The sequence below is a fragment of the Euleptes europaea genome, chromosome 12, assembly GCF_029931775.1.
Source record: "Euleptes europaea isolate rEulEur1 chromosome 12, rEulEur1.hap1, whole genome shotgun sequence".
NCBI classification, from domain to species: Eukaryota; Metazoa; Chordata; class Lepidosauria; order Squamata; family Sphaerodactylidae; genus Euleptes; species Euleptes europaea.
In genome coordinates this window covers 67,514,396-67,538,007 of record NC_079323.1, presented here as the reverse complement: position 1 = coordinate 67,538,007, position 23,612 = coordinate 67,514,396, and the positions used below count along the sequence as shown (strand labels likewise).

At 47.6% G+C, this 23,612-nt stretch overlaps 1 protein-coding gene across 3 annotated transcripts in view; it reads left to right on the top strand.

The window, feature by feature from the left end:
* KDM6A (lysine demethylase 6A) overlaps nucleotides 1–23,612 on the top strand; it is a 334,756-nt gene that overhangs the window by 86,061 nt on the left and 225,083 nt on the right. For all 3 annotated transcript variants that reach the window (XM_056858360.1, XM_056858359.1, XM_056858358.1), the window contains exons 3-4: nucleotides 566–674; nucleotides 2,798–2,847. In XM_056858360.1, the coding sequence (XP_056714338.1) occupies nucleotides 566–674; nucleotides 2,798–2,847 (159 nt within the window). The remainder of the gene's footprint in view (nucleotides 1–565; nucleotides 675–2,797; nucleotides 2,848–23,612) is intronic.

Sequence of the window (23,612 nt, the reverse complement as noted above, 5' to 3'; positions counted from 1 at the left end):
TGGCAGCATAAAGTCACTTCTGTCAAAAATTGAATTGTGAGTGGGCGGTGCCCTCTTAGAATTCACGCTAGATTATTTGTAATTTGAAGTTTTCAGGTTTGTTGTGTGTGGTCAGTACATGGCTATGTCATCACAAAATCATGCTAAAATGCAGGTTTATCTGTTCCATCCATTACAACATTATTTGTAAAATAACAAATAAGAAATTGGCTGTTCAGTTTTTTGACTGCACTAGACCAAAATGTCATCTTGATACTGAACAATTGTTGCAGTGAATTAATTAATTTCATTGTAAGCATGAACAAAAAGTGTAGACTAGAGCTGAAAGCTTGCTGAATTAAAACAAAAAATCAAGTTCCGTTGTATGAATGTGATCTACATCACCATTGTACAGTTGGGAAATATTTGCCCAAAACATAAGTTTATTTTACAATACCATTTATTATTATTTTGATGTTTTTCGGCTTATTTGCAAAACTAAAATAATCTTATTTCTTCACATCTATTTATAATGTGCTTATAAAACTTAAACTATATTTATAAAGTTTGTCCTCTTTTCTTTCAGGCTGTTGGCTGCTATGAATCGCTAATATTGAAAGCAGAAGGAAAAGTTGAATCTGAGTTCTTTTGCCAGTTAGGCCACTTCAACCTCTTATTGGAGGACTATCCAAAAGGTAAACCCATCATAATTTCTTTTAGCAGTCTTTGCTTAGGATAAAACAAAAAAGCACTACATGCAGGCCCTCATGTTTCAGACAGCATAATATCCTTCCAGTTTACATGATGTGGAACATAAGCCATGACTTAATTAACATTTTCCATGTTCTTTAGGTGAACAGGTAAGTGGCTTCAGTTTTCTCTTAAGCTAAATGCCTTGATTCTAGAATACATCTGTTTCCAACAGGAGTCAGTTACACTCAGCAGTGTAACTCACATCCAGATGGTAAATGTGAACTTCATATTTGCAGTAATTTCCTCTTGAAGACTGCTTAGATTCATATTCAAATATTTGGTTCCGTCTCAAAAGACTCTGAAATATAAGATGCCCCATGGGACTTATTTACATAACAAACTTTAATTTTGTGACATTAAACTTCTATAAAAGAGTTTCCTTAAGACAAGAAATATTAAATTAATTTGTGATATACATCTGATAAAGTAACTTGTTGTGGAGACACTCTTAACACACTGCATTGCTTAAATTATATAAGAACATAAAAAGTGTGAAGTACTTTCTTAAATTCTAGAGGCTGTTTTTGTTTTGCTTTCTTATTCCCTGCTTTACAAGGATTCCAAGATACTTAAAAAGCACCGGGTCATTACTGACCCATGGGGTGACATCACATCACGAAGTTTACTAGGCAGACTATGCTTTACTGTGTGGTTTTCCATTGCCATGATACTTGGGTGAACATGTAGGGGAAAATGCTTTATTCTGCAATGGCATTTTAATTGTTTTTTAAAGACATTTTATTTATTGCCTTCATGCCCTGCCTCTTCAAGCATGAAATGCAAGGTGGCCTACACTGTATTCACAAACTTACTTTAAATTTTACATTATTTTAACTGTCATAATTTTCTCAAAGAATCCTGAAGTTGTAAAGCAGGAAAGATGGCTGAGAATTCAAGACCCTTAGCCCTATTCACAGTATCTCAATTCTCATACGGTTTCCTTAGGAGATGAGCTGTGTTAACAGGGAGTCTCCCATTCAGGCATTCATCTGACCCAGGCCTGCTTAGTTTCAGCAAAGTTGCTGTATCATGGTGCTCCGAGCATACTCTGGGACCTTAAAATATAAAGCCAAAAACCCTTCCTCTGGGCATTTTAGAATAATTGTAATCAACTAAACATTTTGCTTTTATACCCTCTGTTCTTAAGCAAAATACTTTAAACATTTTAGACATGTAAGAGTCTGTTTTGTTTTTTATGCCAAACATAAAAACCCAGCTGTGTTGGACCATTGGTCAGCCTAAATAAATAATATGAGTATGTGAATAGTATAATCTGATACTATAGTCTCTCTCAAAAATATTTTAGGAACTGATTGTTAAAGTTACACTGTATTTACAATGAACTGCTTTTCATGTATGCTTTCAATTCTATTTCCTGTATGACAATTAAAAATATAAGGAAACAGTAGTTGATACATAATCTGCGTGTGTTGATGCTGATTTATTAGTGTTGGCTCTATTTCAACTGAGATTCAGAGATTGAGATCCATCTGTGGGAGTTCCTTTCTCTCTCTTGTACCCACAACAATCTGTTCCACAGCACACTGCAGTTTTTCACATTAACTGTAGTTATCGTTACTGAGAGCCAGCATGGTGTAGGGGTTAAGAGCGGCGGACTTTAATCTGGAGAACTGGGTTCGATTCCCCACTCCTCCACATCAAGCTTGCTGGATGACATTGGGCCAGTCACAGTTCTCTCAGAAATCTCTCAGCCCACGTGGAGGCAGGCAAACCACCTCCAAACATCTCTTGCTTTAAAAACCCTACGGGGTTGCCATAAGTCAGCTGTGACTTGACCGCACTTTACACACACATAATTAACTAGGGTTCTCATTTAACTAAAACTGGAACCCATTGTTAAGCTGTGGATTTGGATTCTGGTTAAATAGAAACCTGATTTGCATTTCTTTTAAACACAGTTAACCAGGAAGGTGGGACATTTACTCCTAAGAGGAAAATGATGGGAGAAGCAAGAACCCTTCCCAGGTTGGGTTCTGGCCACCAAACGTGTAATTTTTATAAGCCTAATACTTCAGTTTTATATAAAAAATCTTTTCCATTTCAGCATTATCTGCATACCAGAGGTACTACAGTTTACAATCTGACTACTGGAAGGTCTGTATAGATTATATTTCTTCAAATTAATAATGTATCATTTTGAATCTCCTTTTTATACCTGGGAACTTTTATGTATTTGTGGCATAATGTTTTGCCTGCTGTGTTATTTACCACATCCCAAACTGCCTGTGTGTTCCTTTTGGTTTGTCCACCTTTTTTGTGCACACCTTATCTGTACCAGGCAAATTTAGGATTTTTGTCTGTTTCGTGGAAGCATTTCTTCTCCAGACCACCAATAAATATGTTAATTCTGGTTCTGTCCCATAGTTAGCAAATAAATTGGGAGCCAGCCTCAGCCGTGTGTACTTTCCTCCCCGCAAGGCAATGTTCCCTTCTTTGGTGTCCATTTATCTGTTGCTCTCTTCCCTACCCCAAATTGAGGCAGTCTGTTGACCCAGAAGTAGTTAAAGCTACTAGTTAAAGTAGTTAAAGCTATCCATATTTACCCTCAAAACAGGATCTTAAACATGGAGTGTGCAATTTGAACTGTCCAAACTTAACTTCTGATGGCTTGTACATTGTTAAATCTTTGCAACATAGGCCCCATTTGTATATACCACTAGTGTATGGGAGCTAACTGTAAGCCCACGGATGCCAATCTCGCTTCCTTGTGGCAATATCCCACATTGCCTTGGTTTGTATAAAGATGCCAGAATCATGTGAACAGGGCTGATTGCAAGCATTCTGATTGTCCTGGAAGGAGAGAGATTTTGTGTATCAGTTACATTCTAGACTGGCTCCATCTCTGCGCTATAAATCTATATATCCCAGAAATTCCTTGCTGTGTTTCCATTGCGTATTCATGTTTTCTGCCATAGGGTTTCTTTTTTCAGTCTAAGGCAGCCCTTCATATTTTGTGCTTCTGGAATTCTGTATTTAGGTAGTAATGTGCACAATAATTATAATAGAAAAATTGTGTTTGATCACAAATTTGATCACATCAAATTGTGTTTGATCATTATCAAGTCAGTCATAAATTTTTGTTTATTTGAGATGTGTACGATTTGGCCATTTTAAGTTCCTTTTTATATTGGAGAATTGTGGATATTGATGTGCTTGCAACATTTAAGTCTTCATGATCCTTGGGGAAGAACCATGGCTCAGTGGCAGAGCATATGCTTTGCATGCAAAAGGTCCTTAGTTCAATCCTTGGAATCTCCAGTTCAAAAAGCATTAGATGATGTGACATACCTAAGTTTGAAATCCTGGAGAGTTGCTGCCAATCATAGTAGACAGTACTGACCTTGGTATGCCAGTGATGTGACTCAATATATGACAGCATCATGTCATAACATTGCTCCAGTGATTTTTGATGTGTATTAAACAAAGCACTGTGGATTTATAGAAAATTTAAGAGATTACATTAATACGGTAATCTGACCCTTGATTATCCAGAATGCTCAGTTCATCATCGTGTCTTCAGTGCAGTCCCCCATGGGATTTCCAAGCTTCTGGAAGCTTCAGAGTACTTGGAGCGCTTGCCCCTCCCCTCCATCTCACTCCAAGAGTGGGCGTTTTCCCACCCAAATGGTCATGTGATGGAGGAGGGGCGAGCGCTCCCTCCCTCAGTTCTCTTTTTGCCGCCGTGGATGTGATTGTGATCAGAGCAAAATTACCTCACGACTGTTCGATCATTGTTGAAGGTTCTATTCATCACAGGTGACTTTATTTCAAAAATGTTCGAAATGTGGGACGAAAATGGCCTCCACTGACAAACATTCAGAGTGCCTTTTCTGTTTGGGTGAGTCTCACATCGTCGAAACTTGTCCGTTTTGCCGCCTCTTGACACCCAAGGTGTGACAACAAAGGGCCTCCCACTACCTTTGGATCCCTCTCAGAAGAAGAACCATACACCTTCGGTGATGTCTGCTCCTATGGTGCCTTCTACCCAGGTCCCAGATGTTCCTAGGTGTGTTTCTGAGCCTCCAGGATAATCATGAGTCCACGTCCCACCCAAAAAAGCCAGACGTTACTCAGCCTCCCAACATCGAGCTTCTCGTCAGCCCCAGTCACCTTGGCATCAAAAGTCTCGCTCTCCCTCTAGCCTCTCTACTGTTGCACGGGGACAAGGGAGGAGTCCAATTGCGGTTCGACACCAGTGATTGTCTTCCCCTCAACGCCGGCTAGATCTGCATGGTGCCAGGGATCTACGGGTTTGCTGTTTCAATCCCGAACATCATCACCAACACACTGAGTGAGAGACTCCTCCTTTCTTCAGAATCAGAAGTCTTAGAAATGTCTACCCCCCCCACTGAAGTGTCACATGTCACATCACTGTAGTCAGTGGGAGGCTTATGTTCAACCATGCCATGCTGCCTGGCCTTGTTGCCCGGCATCCTGCATAATGTCAGGCCTGTGTCTCAGTTTCGCTTTCCCACCAACTCGCTTGCAAGGATTGTTTTGCATTCTTGGACTCTTTGAAGTAGACAGTACTCCGTGAGAACGGAGACAGCTCTAGACTGTTTTGAAATAGTAATCTCTTGAGCCTGTCCTGGGCTGCTGAATGCTGAATGCTTTTTTCTATGCTTTTATATAGTCAAGTGTATCCCAGTGCCCTCCATTGCTGTCTTAGATCCTGTATGCTCTGTTTACCTGTGCTGTCTGTCAGGCTGGAACCCCGTGTGATTCGCCCCTGGCCCGGTGGACCTGATCCCTGGGTAGCGGGTTCCTGCTAGGTGCCCTGGAAGGCTTCCATCCGTGGTCCCTTCCGTTGGGAACGCCGACTGACGACCCCGAGCTTGTACTGGACGTTATAGCTGAGCTACATCGAACCGATGCAGAAGTCAACCGCTTGACTGGACTCGTCCGAGCTCAGTGGCGTTCCCTAGCCGCAACGGTCCCCTGGACATCTGACATTGCGGATACCAGCGCCTGCCAAGACCTCCAGACCCTTGATTGGTTGGTGGATGATGCTCGATTGGCAGCTGAGGATTTACAATTGTTGACTAGCCTGTTGGCCAGACTCACTACTTGTGAAACGCAACTGACTTTGACTGCGGCCCCGATCCGTTCGGCCGACATGGCAACTCCGGTCGCACCACCCCCCGAGCTTTGCCAAACGGAGGCAAAAGCGGTAGCCATACAGGTGGCTGCCCTCTTCCAGGGCCACACTGCAACCACTATTTCCGTGGCGGAACTTACCATGCAACTCACCCCCGATTTCGGTGGAAATGCGGCAGCCTTGGCGGTACAAATCCAACCGATGTTGGACCTGCAAGATCAGCGCGCAGAGCTCCTTTACATTTTGGAACAGGAAGCCCTTCCACTCGTTACCGCGGTGCTGACCACCAAGCTGGCAGCTGACCTGGACCTGGCTGAGCGCAAAAAAGCGGAGGAGCAAGCACGATCTACAGCTGAGGCCGACGCAAAAGCTCGGGCGGAACAAGCGGAGGGAGCGTTTAGCCCACTAATGGGCGCGGAGTGGCGCGCGTCCTCGACAGCCCAAGGACTATGAATTACCTCTGTTCTTCCCGTCTTTCGTCCCGTCTCGTAGCGTTCAGCGAACCCGCAGGTTGTCGGGTACTTTGCCCGAGAGATCGGATAATTCCGATGAGGAGGACTTATATACAGGAGAATCTCTTTGGGCCACTGGTTTGCGGTCCAGCCAGTCCCGCCGGACTAGCGGTGCTGGCAATGAGATGTTTTTACTACATAACCAAAATATGGATCTCATGGAGCAGGTAGCACGCTTGCAAGATTGACTGGCTTTAGTACTCAGGGACAATGACCAGTTACAACGGGCTCAAACTGCGCCCGTTACCCCCGCTCCTATGATACCGCAGCAGCTGCCGCAACAACCAGCTGCTCCAGTGGTTCCTCCTGGCGGAGGAGGTCCCGCCGGAGAGCCTGTCGCGCCTGATGGAGGACCTGTGGTTCCAGGAGGAGGCCCTGCAGTCCCTGGCGGGGGTCCCGTCGCACCGGGTGGGGGACCTGTAGTCCCGGGCGGAGGACCAGCAGCTCCTGGCCCCGCAGCGCCTGGAAGAGTGCCTGTTGCACCTGCCTTACCAGGAATTCCAGCCCCTGGATACCCGCCTATGCCCCCAATACCATGGAGACCGCCGAAACTGAACATTATTTACGATGGCTCTGTTGAAACCTTGCCCCATTTTTTGCACCATGTGGATAGTTATATGAGGGAACAAAGACAATTCTTCCCAACTGAAGATAGCCGCGTTCGTTTCGTTGCCTCTCTGTTAACGGATAAGGCGGCCGATTGGATGATTCTACACTTTGATACACGGTCCCGCTCCATTCGTTCCCTCGACAATTTTATGTTCGCCTTGCGACGACGCTTCGAAGATCCCTTCATGGGGGAGAGAGCCAAAGCGGAACTTTTACAACTCAGGCAAGGCTCCTCTCCAGTTTGGGAGTTTGCAGACGAGTTCCAACGACTCGTGAGTAAAGTAGTGGACTGGCCTGAAGCTACCCTTATCCATTACTTTCGTGAGGCATTGCATCTGGACATTTTGAACTGGTCCTATATGCGAGGCGACCCTGACACCCTCGAGGATTGGATTTTACTGGCTGAAGAAGTTGAAAGCCGCCGGCGGTTCGTTTCGCTTGTTCGCAGTAGAACCAAGGAAAAGGGCGGGCAACCCCCCCAAAACCTGCAACTCCCCACCCGCGGAGACCAACCCGACCCTCTCTGGACCGCAAATCTCGATTCCAGAGGGGAGCCTGTCTCGTTTGCGGGGAAATCAGTCACTTTGCGGCGGCTTGCCCTCATCGCCCGGAAACCACTCGCCCCAGCTTACCGCCCCGAACTCGAGGACGACCTCAACGCAGAGGCACCGCGGCCACCCGCAGCGCAGCGCCGGGACGACCCACACCCTCTGCACTTCACATCGGAGAATCGTCCAACCTTCCCACACCAATCGACCCCGTAGGGTCCCGGATTACAAGTGCCCCAGTGGGGGACAGTTCTCCTTCTTCTGATGAAGATAACCAATGGAATTCCCCAGCCCTTAATCTGGAAACCCCTCTCGACCTGTCAAAAAACGGGCACGGTCTGTGGTGAGTGGAGCGTCCCCACAGACCCCTGCAGAATCTCCTGCAAAACCCAAGGCTCCTGTCAAGGTGAGTGAAGTGGAAAACACTGTTTATGTGGACGTAGTGCTACAAAACTACAAGAAGGGTCCCCAAATATGTGTCAAGGCACTCATAGACTCCGGCTGCAGACGCACTTTAATCAATGAGGCCACGTTTGCAGCCCTAAAAGTCAAATCCGAAGAACTACCGGCCCCCGTCCAATTCATCCAAATGGACGGCAGCCAGTTTAGAGGGGGACCTGTCGACCTTCGCACACGGGGAGTAGCAATGGGTATCGGTTCCCATTGGGAGCAAATAGACTTTACCATAGCTCCCATCCGATACGAAGTTGTTTTGGGAATTAATTGGCTCAAGGGTCATAGCCCTTACATAGATTGGGACGCTGACACAATTACGTTCGCCAGCCCTAAATGTGAGCAACACCGACGTGAACTCGCAGTTGTACCTCCACCCGTGCCTGCCTTAACCTCTGATGCAGTAGTGCCAACACCTTTACCTGAGGTATATCGAGACTTTGCAGATGTTTTTGACATGAAAGAATGTGATGCCTTACCCCCCCATCGTTCCATGGACTGTGCAATTGAAGTTGTGAAAGACTGCACACTGTCCAAAAGCAAGATTTACCCTATGAGCGTCTCCGAACGCGCTGTGTTGCGAGACTTTTTGGATAAAAATCTTGCTCGGGGATTCATTCGGCCGTCAACCACCCCCAACTCAGCCCCCGCTTTCTTTGTCTGTAAGAAGGAAGGTGATTTGCGTTTGTGTGTAGACTTCCGAAAACTCAACACAGTTACCCAGCCTATCCTATCCCATTGATTTCGGACATCTTAGGACAACTACAGGAGGGGCGTATTTTCACCAAATTGGACTTGGTTGAGGCTTATTACCGGGTTCGGATTCGTGATGGGGATGAGCCCCTCACAGCCTTTTCTAGCTGCTTCGGCATGTATGAATTTCTTGTGATGCCTTTCGGATTAAAAGGGGTCCCGGGGGTCTTCATGCAACTCATTAATGAGATCCTCCATGACTTATTATATTGTGGCGTGGTAGTTTATCTTGATGACATCTTTATTTATTCTAAATCCATGGAAAAACACGTTAGTCTAGTCAGAGAAGTGTTGCAATGTCTCCGTGATCATCAACTCTATGCTAAGTTGTCTAAATGTGAATTCCACCAAGAACAACTAACGTTTTTGGGGTACATCATTTCACATCGGGGCCTCAGCATGGACCCTGCTAAAGTGCAAGCGGTTCTTGACTGGACACCTCCCTCCACCCGTAAGCAAGTGCAGCAGTTTCTGGGCTTTGCCAATTTCTACCGTGGTTTCATTCCCAACTTTGCTCAAGTGGCACTGCCAATCACCGACCTCCTTAAAACTAAAGGTAAAGGAGTCTCAGCTACGTTACCCACCACCAAGGTACTTTGGACTGATCAATGTCAAACCGCTTTTACATTCCTCAAACGACTTTTCACTTCCCTAACCGGTGCTGCAGCACCCCAACCTGAACCAAATGTTTGTTGTGCAAGTAGATGCATCCGATGTGGCCATGGGGGGGCTCTTCTCCAGAGGGGGGCTGACGGTCTTCTCCACCCCTGTGTTTACTTTCCAAGAAGTTTGCGCACGCTCAGTTAAATTGGCCAATTTGGGAGAAGGAAGCAGCTGCCGTTCATCATGCCCTCACCCTATGGAGGCAGTTTTTGGAGGGGTCCGGGGTCCCCTTTGAGGTCTGGACTGATCACAAATATCTAGAGGCCCTCACGGGAACCCACAAACTGTCCACGAAACAACAGCGTTGGGCTGACTTCTTTGCCCAATTCCGTTTTGTACTTAAACATGTACCTGGGAAACAGAATGTGCTTGCTGATGCTCTTTCCAGGTTGCCCCAATATCCAGTAAAGATTGACCGTCCCACGGACTCTTTATTCACTCCGGCGCACAAAGGGGCTCTGCCCGCCCTGGCGGTAAAAACTCGGTCCCAAACTCTGCTCCAATCCCAGACCCAAGCAATGGACAGCAGAGCATCGGGCGCAAGCGGACCAACTCCCTCTACAGATCAGCCTGCGCCAACCGTCACTGGCGCTCCGCAGCACCCGCAGTCCCCCCCTCCATCTCCACCACCAGCGGCTCCGGATTCCTCCTCTTCTGTGTGTGTGGGGGAGTGATCCTGTCCAATTCCTTCCTGGACTCCCTTCGTACTCAATGCCTATCCGAACGCTCCACTCAAACTCTACCCCAAGGCTTGCTTGAACGGAGTGGATGTTTGTACAAGGACTCGAAACTGTACGTGCCTAAAGTGCTTAGAAGGGAAGTCCTGCAATTAGCTCATGGAGCTAAAACGGCAGGACATTTTGGTTTCCTAAAGACCCTTCACTTGTTACGCAGGCAATTTTGGTGGGAGGGCATGCGTACGGATGTGGATTACTTTGTTCGCAGTTGTCCCATTTGTGCCACTGTCAAATGATCCCAGGGTAAGCCTCCGGGACTTCTACAGCCACTGGAAATTCCCAGCAGACCCTGGGAAGTGATTGGCATGGATTTCATGACTGACCTCCCTCTGAGTGAAGGAAAAACTGTACTTTGGGTTATTACTGATTTATTTTCCAAACACGTACATTTGGTTCCATGTGAAGGTATTCCGTCTGCCCCCAGGTTGGCCCGCCTTTTCCTGTCACATGTTGTCCGTCTACATTCCTTTCCGCGTAAGATAATTTGCGACCGCGGAAGTAGCTACTTGGCTAAATTTTGGAAGGCATTTCTCAAATTGGTGGGGGTGGAGCAGGGTTTGTCTAGCGTTTATTGTCAAAGAGTTCCCACCTTCAGAGCCTAGCCCCGAGGAGGGAGCTCTTTATCGGGGACTAAAATGCAAACAACCTTGCCCCCTGCAGGGCACCTCGCCAGCCTCCGCCAGGCAAAGGTCCCTAATATGCAAACAGACAAGAGTTGCTGCCAACACAAAACGCTTTGCTCAGAGAGCTTCCCCTCTGAGCTTAGCGGGTAGAACTGCCACCAGCCCTTCAAAAGGTTTTCCAGCCGGCAGAGCCTAAGGGCAAAGCTTCTGCCAGCTCCTTAGCAACACAAAACAAGCTCACCCTGCAAGGTAGGGACCCAGCAGGGGGAGATTTTACCTTCAAGCAGGGTTACGAAACTGCGGTAGCAAACCTTAAGGCCTCAGGCACTCAGATTTAGCTTGGAACCACCAAAACAAAAGTCACAAAAGCCAATTTAAAGGCTAACAAATTTTATTCACAAATGCTGCAATTCCACAGCCAAATTTCAGAGAAGCAAACAAGCAAGAAAATAATAAAACTTATTCTTATTACACATTTCAAAATTAGGCAAATTTTGGCAAGGCATACAATACCAGGTTCACAAGACGTTTTTGTCAGCAACAAGTTGGTTGTATCAGGATGCAAAAATCATTCCAGCAGAGGTTCCCCCTCAGATGACAAGAATACCAAGGGTTTGGTGATCTCAGGGAATGGACCAGCCATTCCCCAAAGACACACGGTCTGTATGGCCCCATGGTCTATTTTTATGTTAAAACCTCCAAGGCCTGGCCAGTACCATTAAAGGTCAAAACAATTATTCTAAACCATGAGGTTGCTAAATTGTAAATCCTATTCAGCTGACCACGCCAGAAGTGCAAGTCGACTCTGCAGTATCGAAAGCACCTGGCCTGGCAGCTGAACTAAAAGTATTTTGTTGCTAGGAGACAAATGGCCCCCAGATGTCTCCAAGGCAAGGCAAAAAGGGAGTTACCGGCCTTCTCCAAGCGAGAGCATTTTACACTCCCTAAATACCTCACGCAAAAGTGAAACCATTCTCACAGTTACAATAAGGTGTAACTTGCCAAATTAGCCGAGTAAGCCTGAACCATTGTTTTTCAGGACACCAAGAAACATGAAAGTCCTGTTTCTTGACACTTACCACCCCCAAATGGGTAAACTGAACGTGTTAATGCTGTCCTGGAGTGTTATTTACGCTGTTATGTCAATTACCATCAGGATAATTGGGTTGAATTATTGCCTTTTGCAAAGTATGCTTACAATAATGCTGTGCATCAGTCTACTGGTTTTAGTCCATTCTATGTAGTGTACGGTCAAGATTTCGGCCCCATTGCTCATGTGGATATGACGGGGGTGGAGGGAAGTGTCGAGGTGGATGCCTGGACTCAAGCCATCCGCAACACCTGGCCCTGGCTAGTAAAGAATCTAGACAGGGCCAAGCGCAAATACAAGGCTAAAGCAGATAAACATTGTTCTCCCAGTAAAGACTTTCAAGTGGACGACTTAGTGTACCTTTCCACCAAGAATCTGCGGTCCACCCGACCTTGCCATAAACTCAGTGCTAAGTACGTGGGGCCATATCCCATCGCCCGGATAATTAACCCCGTCACTGTAGAACTGGCTCTTCCGAAAACCCTGAGGCGTATCCACCCTGTTTTCCATGTTAGTCTCCTCAAACCTCATGTTGCCTCCTCAGATTGGCACCCGGAACCGCCCCCTGAGCAGCCTGTGATGGTGGGGGGGGGGAAGGAACATTTCGAAGTGTCTACGATTCTAGACTCTCGTATACGTCATGGATCTCTACAGTATTTGGTTCGTTGGAAACACTTCCCCCCTGCCTATGACGAATGGGTGAAGGCACGAGATGTCTCAGCCCCGGACTTGGTGCACGCCTTTCACACCGCCTACCCCGATAAACCATCCCCCTTGCCGACTGGGAGGGGGCCCTAAGGGGAGCAGAATGTCAGGCCTGTGTCTCAGTTTCACTTTTCCACCAACTCGCTCCCAAGGATTGTTTTGCATTCTTGTCCTCTTTGAAGTAGACAGTACTCCGTGAGAACGGAGACAGCTCTAGACCGTTTTGAAATAGTAATCTCTTGAGCCTGTCCTTGTGAGAGATCCCCCTCACTGAGTTTGCTTCTCCAAATCAGTTGCTCAGACGTTGATACAGAAACAATAGATTTATTGAAGCCTTCAGGAGATGAGACAGGCACAGGTAGAAAGTTGCAAGTGAGGGGCTATACGGGTTTACAGAATATATTGACTCCAGGGCACTGGGGCACTGGGGTTCACACTTATTGTTATGGGAAGTTGCAAGCTTGGCATAATACAAAACATCAGACGGATCCCAGGAAGTCTGGTGCGGCTATCACACTTCCAAGGCCGCACCGGCCTGAGGGAGTACTGGCAGGAAGAACAGCGGGGGGGAAGATACATGGGCCATCAGGCCTGGCGCCTGAGACCAGAAGGTGTGAACTGCTTTTACGAGTTCACTGATAGTACAGCAGGTGATGGAAAGCAGAGACACAAAGACAGAGACCCTCACATTCTGCCCCCCTTAAGGCCCCCCCCCGGGGTCCCCGAGAGGACGAGGCTTATCGGGATAAGCGAGGTGGAATTCCCGGACTAAGCGAGGAGCCGCCATGTGGGGAGCGGCCACCCATTCGTCATGAGCGGAGCCAAGGTTTTTCCAGCGAACAAAGTAAAACAGTTTCCCTTTCTTCCATTTGGAATCTAAAACCTTGGATATTTCCAAGTGGGTGTCCCCTCCTACTACGGTAGGAATCTCGTGTGCGGGAGGGGGGTGGAACTGGGGGGCTGCCACATAGGGTTTGAGGAGGCTTATATGAAAGACTGGATGGACTCCTTTCAGAGTTTTTGGGAGGTCCAGTTCCACAGTAACCTCGTTGATTACTCTGGTAATGGGGAAAGGTCCCACATAACGGTCGCTCAGTTTTTTGCAGGGGCGAAGAGAGCGGAGGTTTTTGGTGGACAGATAGACTTGCTCCCCCACCTTGAGTTCCCATCCTGGCGACCGGTGTTTGTCTGCTTGTTCCTTGTACTTGCTTTTTGCCCTTTCCAGATTTTTGAGCAACCATGGCCAGGTGGATTTAACCACCTGAATCCACTCCTGAAGATCAGGGGTAGACTGGAGCTCTGGCGAGACGGGGGCAGAACCGAAAGGGCCAAAATCCGTCCCGTATATAACTTGGAAGGGACTAAAGCCGGTAGAGGAATGAGGCGCATTGTTGTACGCATATTCGGCAAATGGCAGCAGGTCGACCCAGTCGTCCTGGTGGAAATTTACATAGCAACGCAAATAACATTCTACCACCGCATTTACTCGTTCCGTTTGACCATCCGTTTGGGGGTGATAGGCGGAAGAAAGGCCCTGTTCCTCCACTCCCATTAACTTTAGGAAGGCCCGCCAGAATTTGGCAACAAACTGGACCCCCCGGTCGGAGAGGACCTTCCTCGGGATCGAGTGTAGCCTGAGGACGTGTGCGATGAACAGTTTAGCTAAGCCCTGGGCTGAAGGAAGACCTGCACATGGAACGAAATGAACCTGTTTGGAAAAGAGGTCTGTGATAACCCAAAGAACCGTTTTTCCCCGACTCGGAGGTAGGTCGGTGATAAAATCCATGGCGATGACTTCCCAGGGACGGGAGGGGCTCTCAAGCGGTTTGAGAAGCCCTGGGGGTTTTCCCATCCGTTTCTTGGCTGTGGCGCAGGTGGGGCAGCTGCGCACATACAACTCTACATCAGATCTCATACCGGGCCACCAGAATTGTCTTCGAACCAGGTGAAGCGTTTTTATGAAACCAAAATGACCCGCTAGCCTGGCACCATGTACAAGTCCCAATACTTCCTTGCGAAGGGAGGATGGGACATACAGTTTCCCCCCTTGCACCCACCAAGTGTTGGTACGTTCCAGGCCAGTGGGGAGGAGATGATGCTCCTCCTCCTGCAAGGAGGCGTCCCGGAGTCGCTGTTGGAAGGCTTCCGGGATGCCTTTGAGTGTAGGGGGGGTCTCCGGTGGTCGGGCTTGGGACCGGGTGGTGACGGCTAAGCTGGGAACTTCCCCTCGCTGCTCGGGAGTGAATAGGGAGTCGACTGGGCGATCGAAATCGTTGCGATACTGGGGAAGTCGTGACAAAGCGTCGGCTAGGGCATTTTCTTTGCCAGGGACATGTTTGAGAGTGAACCGGAACTTAGCGAAAAATTGGGCCCACCGAATCTGTTTGGCATTGAGTTTTCTAGCCCCCTTGAGGGCCTCAAGATTCTTGTGATCAGTACACACTTCGAATGGCAGTTCGGCCCCTTCCAAGAAGTGTCGCCATATGGTAAGGGCATGTTTGACCGCTGCTGCCTCCTTCTCCCAAATGGCCCAGTTGATTTCAGACTGGGAAAACTTCTTGGAGAAGTAGGCGCATGGTCTCAACCGTTCCCCCTCATCCCTCTGCAATAGGGCCCCGCCCATGGCTACATCCGAGGCATCCACTTGCACCACAAAAGGCTTGGTGCAATCTGGGTGAGCCAAAACGGGTTCGGATGAAAAAAGTAGCTTCAAACGTTCAAAAGCTTGCTGGCACTGGGGGGACCATTGCAAACGGGCTGAGGGAAGCGCGGCGCTAGCCCCCTTGTCCTTGGTACGCAACAGGGCAGTGAGGGGAAGCGCAACTTGGGCAAAGTTAGGAATGAAGTTCCGGTAAAAATTGGCAAACCCCAAAAACTGCTGAAGTTGGCGGCGGGTAGTGGGGGGTTCCCAGTCCTGCACTGCCTGGACCTTGGCGGGGTCCATTTCCAACCCTTGGTGGGAGATCACATACCCCAGAAATGTAATGGAGGGTTGGTGGAATTCACATTTGGACACCTTAGCATACAGTTTGTGCTCCCGCAGCCGCTGGAGCACTTCTCGCACTAGGCGCACATGGTCTTCCATGGTTTCAGAGTAAATAAGGATGTCATCGAGAAATACCACCACCCCCCGAAACAGCAAATCATGCAAAACCTCATTAATTAATTGCATAAAGACACTCGGAGCCCCCGAAAGTCCGAACGGCATGACCAGGTACTCAAACATCCCAAAACAACTGGAAAAGGCCGTTTTGGGTTCGTCTCCTTCTTTGATGCGAATGCGGTGGTAGGCTTCTACCAAGTCCAGTTTGGTGAAGATTCGGCCCTCCTTTAATTGTGCTAGAAGGTCAGGAATAAGAGGGAGGGGGTAAGCATTAGACTGGGTGACTGCGTTCAGTCTGCGAAAGTCAATACACAGTCTTAAATCTCCCGTCTTTTTCTTTACAAAGAAAGCTGGGGCTGAATAAGGAGCCTTGGAGGGGCGTATGAAACCCCTCGCCAGATTGACATCCAGATAGTCTCGTAACACTGTCTTTTCACTCGGGCTCATGGGGTAAACCTTTCCCTTAGACAGTTTGCCTTCCCCTACAATCTCGATGGCACAGTCCGTTTCTCTGTGGGGAGGCAGTTCGTCGCACTCTCTAACATCAAAAACATCAGTAAATTGCGAGTACTCAGGGGGTAATTGAGGAGAGACTGGGGCGGGGGACCCTACCAGTGCGGCGGCTGGAGTTCTGAGTACCCGTTCCTTGTCATGCAACCCACAGGGGTTTTCGGGGAAGGAAAGCACCCGTTTAACCCAATCAATGGAGGGATTGTGCCCCCTTAACCAGTTCATCCCTAAAACCACAGGGGTTACAATGGGGGCGATGGTGAAATACAACCGTTCCCAATGTTCCCCCACGGACATAATCACGGCTGCCGTTCTGTGGGTCACAGGGCCCCGTTTAAAGTCACTCCCGTCCATTTGGGAAAAACGGAGGGGTCCCGGAAGCCGTTTGCGCCGGACACCCAACTTCTTGGCAGTTTCCTCATTTATCATGGTGCGGGCACACCCCGAGTCGACCAACGCGGGGACCTCTAACGGGGGACCCCCTTTGGGTAGGGACAGATGAACACGCACAAATACATTGTCCTCTTGGGCGCTTACCATCGGTGGAGCTCCTTGCACAACGATAGGGACGGTCTGCTGCGGAGCCCCCTCTACAGCAGACCGACGGCGTTTTTTGCCGGCTGTTCCCACTCTTCCTCCTCGCTGGAAGAGGGGGACGGGGTGGTGGCTTCCGGGGAGCCGTCCGAATCGAAGATGGTATTTGTAATCCGGGACCCCGATGGGACCGTAGAGTCGGATGCCCCATCCTGGGGGCGCGCGTGGAGAGCGGAGGGTGCGCCGGAGCGCCGGCTCAGTGGTCCACTTCTGCGGCGAGGCTGGCTGTCGGTGGCCGGTTTCGTCGGCTCGGCCTGGGTTTGGCGGGGAGGGGTCGGACGGCCTGAGCGAGAGGGGCATTGCGATGCAAAGTGACCCTTTCCCCCGCAGATCAGGCAGACGCCGGCCTCGAACCGCTTGCGGCGTTCCGCGGCCGAGAGGCCCCCGCCACCCCCTTGCCGGAGTTCCCGGCCACGGTCACCCCGGGGCCTGGGGTCTCGCCCAATCCGTTGCTTGGACAAGTTCAGGAGTTGTTTGCGATTCTCGATGTCAGCAGCATGGCGAACCCAACCTTCCACATCCGGGGGGTTCCCTTGCATGAAGGCCCAATGTTGGAGGTCTGGGTTGAGACCCTCCCTGAAACATTGTACCAAGGTAGCCTCACTCCAGTCCAGAATTCGGCTAGCCAGTGACTGGAACTCACTTGCATACTGCGCCACCGACTTAGTCCCTTGGCGCAGTTGCATCAGGGAGGCTTTAGCCCGCTCACCCAGAGTCGGGTCCTCAAAACGGTTTCGGAGTGCTACCATGAACTCGTCCAGGGTTCGCAGCACCGGCGAGCGGAGTTCATACTGCAGCACCATCCAGGCAGCCGCCTCCCCTTGCAGTAAAGAAGCCACGTACTGCACCCGGGACTCCTCAGAAACGAAGGTTCGGCCTTGTTCCCGCATAAAAATGTCTACTTGGACCATAAAAAAGGTCAACTGGTCTCCCGACCCGTCATACGTGACTTTCAGGTCTCGACGGGCCGGGGGGGCAGGTGTTGCGGGCGGAACTACCGGCGCCCCGTCTGGGGGAGCACCGGCTGGAGGTTGCAATTTCAGCGCATCTAGGGTCGTGGCCATCTCACCCATTACGCGTTGCATGATCTCCATCTGCTCCTGCATAGCCCGGCGGTCTTCCTGCCACTGCCTTCGTTCTTCCTCCATGAGGGCCTCTTTGCGGGCCGGGTCCCCTTCGAGTCCCGTGCTGGGGAAGGCCAACCGGCGATCCTTCGCCGCAGTCCGCGAGAGCGACCAGCCCTTGGGAGAGTCCAGCCAATAAGTAAGCCCCCGGGGACATCCGTCCCGATCTTGGTCGGGGGCGCGACCCTTCGGTTTCTTTGGCTTGGCTCCCTCCTCTTTTGGGTCCGGCTTCTCCGGCTCGTCCGGTTCCTTGGGGGCATCGGGGTTAGGGATGGTCTCCTCGTCGGCTGACATTCTGTCCAAAACGGTACAGCTGCAGTCCGAGAGGCAAGGACTTGCAACTTAATGTGAGAGATCCCCCTCACTGAGTTTGCTTCTCCAAATCAGTTGCTCAGACGTTGATACAGAAACAATAGATTTATTGAAGCCTTCAGGAGATGAGACAGGCACAGGTAGAAAGTTGCAAGTGAGGGGCTATACGGGTTTACAGAATATATTGACTCCAGGGCACTGGGGCACTGGGGTTCACACTTATTGTTATGGGAAGTTGCAAGCTTGGCATAATACAAAACATCAGACGGATCCCAGGAAGTCTGGTGCGGCTATCACACTTCCAAGGCCGCACCGGCCTGAGGGAGTACTGGCAGGAAGAACAGCGGGGGGGAAGATACATGGGCCATCAGGCCTGGCGCCTGAGACCAGAAGGTGTGAACTGCTTTTACGAGTTCACTGATAGTACAGCAGGTGATGGAAAGCAGAGACACAAAGACAGAGACCCTCACAGTCCTGGGCTGCTGAATGCTGAATGCTTTTTTCTATACTTTTATATAGTCAAGTGTATCCAGTGCCCTCCATTGCTGTCTTAGATCCTGTATGCTCTGTTGACCTATGCTGCCAGTAAACCATCTTCCTTGGACCAGTGTGTCTCCTGTCGTGGTTATTGGTTCTGACTAGGGCAAGGGCTGACACATGCCTTATTGGGAGGCTCCAGCTGATAGTTCTTCTCATCGACGCCGAGACGTCCCTGGGTTGCTGGTTTCGCCGTCAGATCAACACCGACATGTTCCCGATCCGTCATAGTCCAAATATTTAGCACACGACATCGGTGACTTTGACTCCAATGACTAGTCCAAGAAGACGTCCATGCTGTCCTCTGAGGAGGAGGTGGAGGTTTGGGCTCCAATTTCGCCTCCTGTCAATCTTAAGATGTATTCCAACCAGTTTATTCGCATGGCAAAAATTCTGGACATTCCAGAGCTTGCAACCAGATTCCAGAGCATCTGACCCTATTATGGGTGTCTGATATGGGACTGATTGCACTTCCCTTTATCCAGGGTTTTTGGGACATGGAAACTGCAGTTTGGGCTAATTGCTCCTCTTCTTGTGCCTCCACAAAGAAAGTGGAAAATTTATGTAAAATATGCCCAAAGGGTCGGATTTCCTCTTCCATCACCCCATACCTAATTCCATGGTGACAGAGGTGTTGCCGTCCTGGTATAGAGGAGGTGCTCACTCCTCCCTGAGTGACAAGGAGGGGAGGAAATTAGACATACTGGGACAGAAGGTGTATTCTTCCGGGGCTTTGACCCTACGAGTATCAAACTTTATGGCAGTGATGAGTCGCTACCAGATGTTTTTGTGGGACGAGGTGTCCCAAAGCCTGGAATTCCTCCCAGAGGATAGAAAAGTTTTGGGAAAAGGTCTCCTGCCTGAAGGTTCTAGATTGGGCAGGTGACAACTAGATGCTGCCCATCACACTGCAGACAGCGCCAACCATACCTTTGCCTCTGTGGTAGTACTCCACCACCACTCCTGGCTCCATAATTTGGCTCTGCCAGCTGATACCAGAGCACATATAGAGGATCTCCCTTTTGAGAGAAAGTATCTCTTTAGTGAAGAGACTGATTCCATCCTCCACAGGCTATGAAAGAGCAAGTTGAATGCCAGGTCTTTGGGGTTAACTGCCCAGCCTGCTGGCAATTATAAGCAGAGGTATTTCCCACTCCATTTTCAGCAATATGGCAAACTTTATTGTTACCAGTCTGCTTTTTCCTAAAAGAGATTTACTACCCCATATGCTCCTCAGCAACAGGAGAGGTGCCCGTCCTTCAAGCATAAGAGGAGGCAAGGTGGGCAATTGCCCAGGGATCCCTAAGGTAGGGGTAAAAACGGGTTATCTGTTTTTGTTGAAAGTTGGTCAGACATTACCACTGATGGTTGGGTCCTCTCCATAACAAAAGCCGGATACAGGTTACACTTCAAATTCTTCCCTGTCTGGGTGAGGTGCTTCCTGCAACTCAATGCAGGTTTGGGGGCATTGGTCCATGACTGAAATCAGAGCAGGGAGACATGTCCTTGTCTCTTTTTCAGCTGTCCTTACAGGGAGAAAGGTCTTGGTTGCCACCGACAACGTCGTTGTAATGTTTTACATTAACGAGCAGGGTAGCTCAGGTTCACTATCCCTGTGTGCTGAATCTGCTCTTCCATGGCAGTGAGCCATTCAACACCACATTGTAGGGCTGGACAACATCAAGGCAGACACCCTCAGCAGACAGGTTGCACCCATTCACAAATGGTCTGTCAATACCTGCTACCTACACTCTGTATTCCAGCAGTGGGGCTTTCCCCATGTAGATTTATGTACAATACCCAGTGCCCCTTGTTTTGCATCAGGGCAGGCCTAGATCCGCTTTCCTTAGGAGACACATTCGAGATTCCCTGGAATCTAGGCATGTACTATGCTTCCCCCCCTTTCATGATAAGATTGGGGCTTTTACACTGTTTTCTTTTCCTGAATCTAAATGTTTTTTTGAAAGGTTTGTCTAACTCAGTGGTTCCCAACCTTTTTTTTGGCTATGCCCCACCTAAGCATCTCTAAAATCCTGATTCCCCCCATGACATATAATTCTTATTATTCAAAAAGTGAACTATTCACGTAGAGGAAGTCTAAAAGGCCATTAACCTGGTCTAAACAAGCTTCCAAAGAACATGGCATCCATGAAAGAGAAAAATAAAAGAACGAAAGGACAGTTGAAGTAATTACTATACAATAAAATAAAAGTACCTAACAAATTCAAAATACAATTTGAGCTCACCTCAAGATAAGTAGACTAAAGTTAGTGAGATCCTTGTGCTTGATGCCTGCTGCAGACAGATTTTATATTAGGCACCAATTTAGTCAGCTTCAGTCTCAAGTCTCCTCGTTTAGTGATATCCAGTTGATTTCTTTTCTTCAGTAGCAAATAATTTACAGCACTAAAGCCACATTCAGCTAAATATGAGATGGGAACGGTAACAACAGTTTTATTGCAAAGTTGGTTGAATTTGGGTATTTAGTTTCTGTCTCATCACAAAGCCATGCCATCGCTCTTTTTATATTGAATAGTTTTTTTAAAAAAATATTTTTTATTATTTTTTTGAAACAAGTTAGCATATACATTTCTACATTTGTTAAAAAGCATCAAAAATTATGTTGTTATTGAAAGTATATCTAATATAAAGTTAAAAAGAAAAAGAACAAAAAATAAAACAGGACTTCCCCTACATCTTCCTCCATCCATCGATAAACCTGTATACTCTTTGGTATCAACAATTCTAATCCTAATATTTTTAATTACATTCATTAAACTAAATCTCATACAGTTTTAAAGATACAGCATTGAATATAATCGTTAGAAAATAATACTAACACAGAAAAAAAAGAAAATTAATAAATCTCATTAATAGTAAATGGATTCGATCAATAAGTAACAATTATCAACTATTTTATAAAGCAGTTTCTCCATAAATCCTCCATGTCTCCCAACACCTATTCATTATAAATTGTCTTTCTAATGTATTAATATAGTAAATTATACCATTATTACCAAAATCAGACCTTTTAACCAGTTCCTTGTCTATTTCAAAAAAATCTAGACTCTTTTAGCCAGTCCTTCTGTCCGGAATTTCCAGCTTCTTCCACTTTTCCTCATTAACACCAAACACCGAAGAGCATCCTTGGATATTGTTGGTAAAGTTCCCTCTGCAAGCATATTCTCATAGTAAACCTGCATTGTAATTTCTTCAATTCCAAAATCATAAAGAGAGATCCCAGTAGCTCCAGCCTTTCCACCCTTCAAGTCCTCCAAGCTAGTATCAAAGAATTCTTCAGGCAAATTGTAAAGACAGAAATCAAAGTCTCTCACATTCATATCCATCGTAAGCAGCTGGTCTGTTGCAGTTTCTTGTTGAGAGGATGCAGCGTCTAATTGTTTATCCTGGCTCTCCACTTCATTTATGGGGATTTTCTGATCTTCAGCCGTCTTCTCAATTGGAGAATCCACCGCTTTCACGTCTGACTTCGTTGTAGTAGCTTGGTCCTTTATGTCTTTAATTACATCCAGAATAGTATCCAGTTTTTGGTTAATAGATTGATATTGGGTGTTTATCATGGCAAGTAGTTGATCCATCTGTTTAATCGCACGTTCCATGCTTGCTGCTTTTAAGGGTTTTGTTGAAACTTAGTTGGTAAACAATTACACCAAAAAAATATAGAAAATTGTAGGTAATTCAACAGGATTCTTGTATTGTGGGTAGTACTTTAATGTTAGAATACCATCAAGTTGAAAACACTCTAGTATAGAGCTGCTGCAGAGAACAGGATATACCCAAAAGGTTGCAGGACCATGGACCTTCCGTTACCTCCTCTTGTCCAGGAACTTGGGAATTATTTGCCAGTTACACAAGGGAGCCACACTTCTGGTCCCACGATCTATGGTAGTCTCGCGATGGTATTAGGCACTGAAGACGGAAAGATGACGACACCTAAGGAGGGGGGTTTCTTCCTCCCTCCCCTTTCAGCGTCGAAGTATCTGATTGGTAGTTGTAACGTCTTTCAAAAGATCCTGTTTGTTATGTCTGCCCACTGATCAGAGTTATAGGGTTCCTGCTGATTTATCTGATGTGTTTTTTTTCCTAAGAGTCATTTATACATCAGGTGGGGAGGCGCGGATTTAATAGGTGTATTTGGCAATCCTTCAGAACCTCCAGATCCAGGTGAAACAAAAGAGTTTTTGTAACTTACTCAGATTTTAGAAGGGTAGGTATTTTTGCTTCCATGTAGTTTCTTAGATGGTAATAGGTAGAGGAGATCTGAGCCTGATTCCAAAGAAACATTCGCGGCGTTGTATTTCCCCTTAATGCCGGCGGGACCGCACCCAATTCCTCGAGAGTCTTCCTCTCTCAGAAAAATGGGGGTCAGACTGCTCTTCAAGGCTGCAGGAGAGTTCCTGTTTCCCAGTCCACTGTTTAGGAGCCGGGTAGGGGTGCAGGGTGCACCCAAAATTAGAAAGTTTCTTGGGTCCCTCGGGAGCTCCCGAGGAACGTGGCGCTCAGATCAGCGTCTCTAGCGGAAGTCCCTATATATTGAATAAAGTTTTAACTGACTCATCATTTTGCATTTGTGAGGGTTCTTCTTGGTACTGCATTGAAAGATCAGACAGATCCACTAGCACTGGCTGCATCACCCATGTTGGAAAATCAATTTGTTTTAAATCAGAAAATCTTTCTTTCAAATCAGAGGCCAATATTTTCAGATAACAAGTTCAGCAGCATCAGTCACCACATTTTTTTAGCCAATGAAACAGATCAAAATTCTTGTCAAAAATATGTTTTTGACATAACTCTATAAATGTAATGACACCTTTGCATCAACAAGAGTTTTATTTGCTCCTTGAAGTTGTTTATTCAACATATTCAG